A 2355-nucleotide genomic window follows, 5' to 3' on the forward strand; every position below is an offset into this window, starting at 1 on the left:
GTGGTTGGTGAGAACAGTTTTACCAGTATATTGCTGTAGAACTATAGTTTAAGCTTTCTAAATTTAAAAGCCATTTCTCTAATAGATGTTATCTGGGTGAAAAATTACAAATCAAGATATTAATAAGCTTATCTTCACTTACCTGTAACTTTGGTTCCAATAACCAGGGGCAAAGGAATTTCATCTGGGAGATCTTTGAATTGTGTAAGATCCGCAACTTTCCTTTGTTGTAAGAGCCTTATTTTCTGCCGTTTCTGTTTTAATGCTGATCTCTCTTCCTCAAAAAATGCAGAAGAACATCTAGGATAAATTATAAAAATCATATAAACTGATAACTATCCTACACAAAAACTTCAAATCAGACCATCTATCACATTATTCCCTTTTTTCCTCTCATTTTTTCAAGTACTGTATTTAAAAACGAGTTCTTAGAAGTAAGTGTCCTTTCAAAGTTACTTTTACATCTTTTTAAAAATAGGGCATTGCAAGACTCAAAGATATATAAGCAAGTCTAGATTATTCCTTCCTATAAAGCAGTAGGATTTGGACACCGTCCGTTGACAAAACTGCATCTGGATCCCAGGCTTTCTCTTAAGAACAGAGTTCAATTTTAATATTCTATTCAGAACATTGACATTTTCCCTGTCCCCGAGAGAGCATACTAATATCGATATTAAAGATGAGGCATGCCACTGTGTAAACTTTTAATCATTCTTCCTGCCTTGAAGTTTGAATACTGAATCTACTCTCATCTTTAGGGCCTGTCTTACTTTTATTTTCAAATTCTACAACGAACTAAAGATATTTAAAGATAGGTTTCATGCCACAAAATATATATTCATAAAACCATCACCACAGTTAACATATGAACATATGAAGATATCAATTACTCCCAAAATTTCCTGTGCCATACTTTGCAATCCTCACACTTCTATACTCTCCCTTCCCAAGCAATCACTAAGGTGCTTTCTGTCATTATTATTTCTATCTTCTCTAGATTCCTATATAGTGATCTCAATATCCACTAAATAAATAATTTAACCCCCCTCTCCCCTATGTATTTGAGATACAACCACTGTTATCATGTACTAAATTCCTATAGACATCTGTGATTCTATCTGGACTTTCTTTCCTTTTTAATTCATCTTACATTCTTAAATATTTTTTGGAACATAGTGGGAGATATATATATATATATAATTATATTCAAAGCCTGTGATGTAAACAAAAATGAAATTGCACATTTAATTATAAGATGCATAAGTATAAAAAGCCCTTACATTAAAGTTGATTAATAGGATATATTTAACATATAATAAATTATTCTGAAAAGTTATATCTTGGTACTAGTCCTTTTGAAGACTAAAAAAAAAAAAAATCAATGTAGTAACAATCCTACCAACTTATATTGATTTTATTTTAAACAAAAACATTATTTTTACCTCCGTGGTTTTCCCATAAGCCGCCTGATTTTCCCCCATTCTACTCTTGTTAACTTTCTTGTTTTCAAATTAGGAAAAGATTCCTTTAGACATACACAGAAGTCATTATCACCTTCAAAGAGTGGTCTATAAAACAGAAATGGTATTTTAACAGTTAATATATAACGTGTTACTTAAGAGACATAAAATTCAAAATATACATTCCAATTTTCAACATCAAATTAGTTACAAAATGCCAAACTTTCACTTCTACCCCAAACATATACATAATAGGTACACATACAACGTGTTAAAGCAAAATTAAATCCTTGGCATTTGTGAAACAAATGTGTAAAGTTACTCAGGAAATATTGTCTGTGCTTGGGCTGTCCAGGACACACTGATTTTTGTTACATCGCCTACAGGAGTGTATCCTCTGGGAGGCTATTCTGGCACTGGAATGCTATCTGGTGAGGGTAAACAATGTTAGCTACAAAGAATCTGACACAAAGGTAATCCATCATCAAAAAATCCTCTTTGAGAGTAAACCAGTTTTAGAAAAGTGGAGGACTCCAGAGGGTTAAGTTAATTCTTAGAAATTCCAAAGGAACTCAGATCACACTAGGACACCCTGAGAGCTCTCTTAAACCAATGGAAAATCTGTGGACAAAAATAAAACAATTCTATTCATGAATTTGGGCAACCAGGAACCAGTATTAACAATGAAAGATACATGAATGTCTTGGGCTTAAATATGAATGTTAATGAGATTCACAAGCTTCAGGGTAGGCAACTGTTTTGGAAAGTAGAGAAGGAAAGTAACGATAAATAGCCAGCAAAGCAAGCACCAATGTCTGGCATGGATTAGATTACATTAGATTAAGATGGATTAGAAATCAGAATTTTTCCTGAGTAACTTCTGCTGAACCATTGG

The 2355-nt window shown here is 32.8% G+C and overlaps 1 protein-coding gene across 1 annotated transcript in view; it reads right to left on the reverse strand.

Moving 5' to 3' along the window:
• Positions 1 to 2355, reverse strand: part of LIN9 (lin-9 DREAM MuvB core complex component) — a 45286-nt gene that overhangs the window by 19922 nt on the left and 23009 nt on the right. The window contains exons 5-7 of the mRNA XM_019659015.1: positions 1845 to 1888; positions 1443 to 1568; positions 143 to 300 (exon numbers count right to left, since the gene is read on the reverse strand). Of these exons, the coding sequence (XP_019514560.1) occupies positions 143 to 300; positions 1443 to 1568; positions 1845 to 1888 (328 nt within the window). The remainder of the gene's footprint in view (positions 1 to 142; positions 301 to 1442; positions 1569 to 1844; positions 1889 to 2355) is intronic.

The sequence above is a fragment of the Hipposideros armiger genome, unplaced genomic scaffold (genome assembly GCF_001890085.2).
Source record: "Hipposideros armiger isolate ML-2016 unplaced genomic scaffold, ASM189008v1 scaffold_293, whole genome shotgun sequence".
Classification (NCBI taxonomy): domain Eukaryota; kingdom Metazoa; phylum Chordata; class Mammalia; order Chiroptera; family Hipposideridae; genus Hipposideros; species Hipposideros armiger.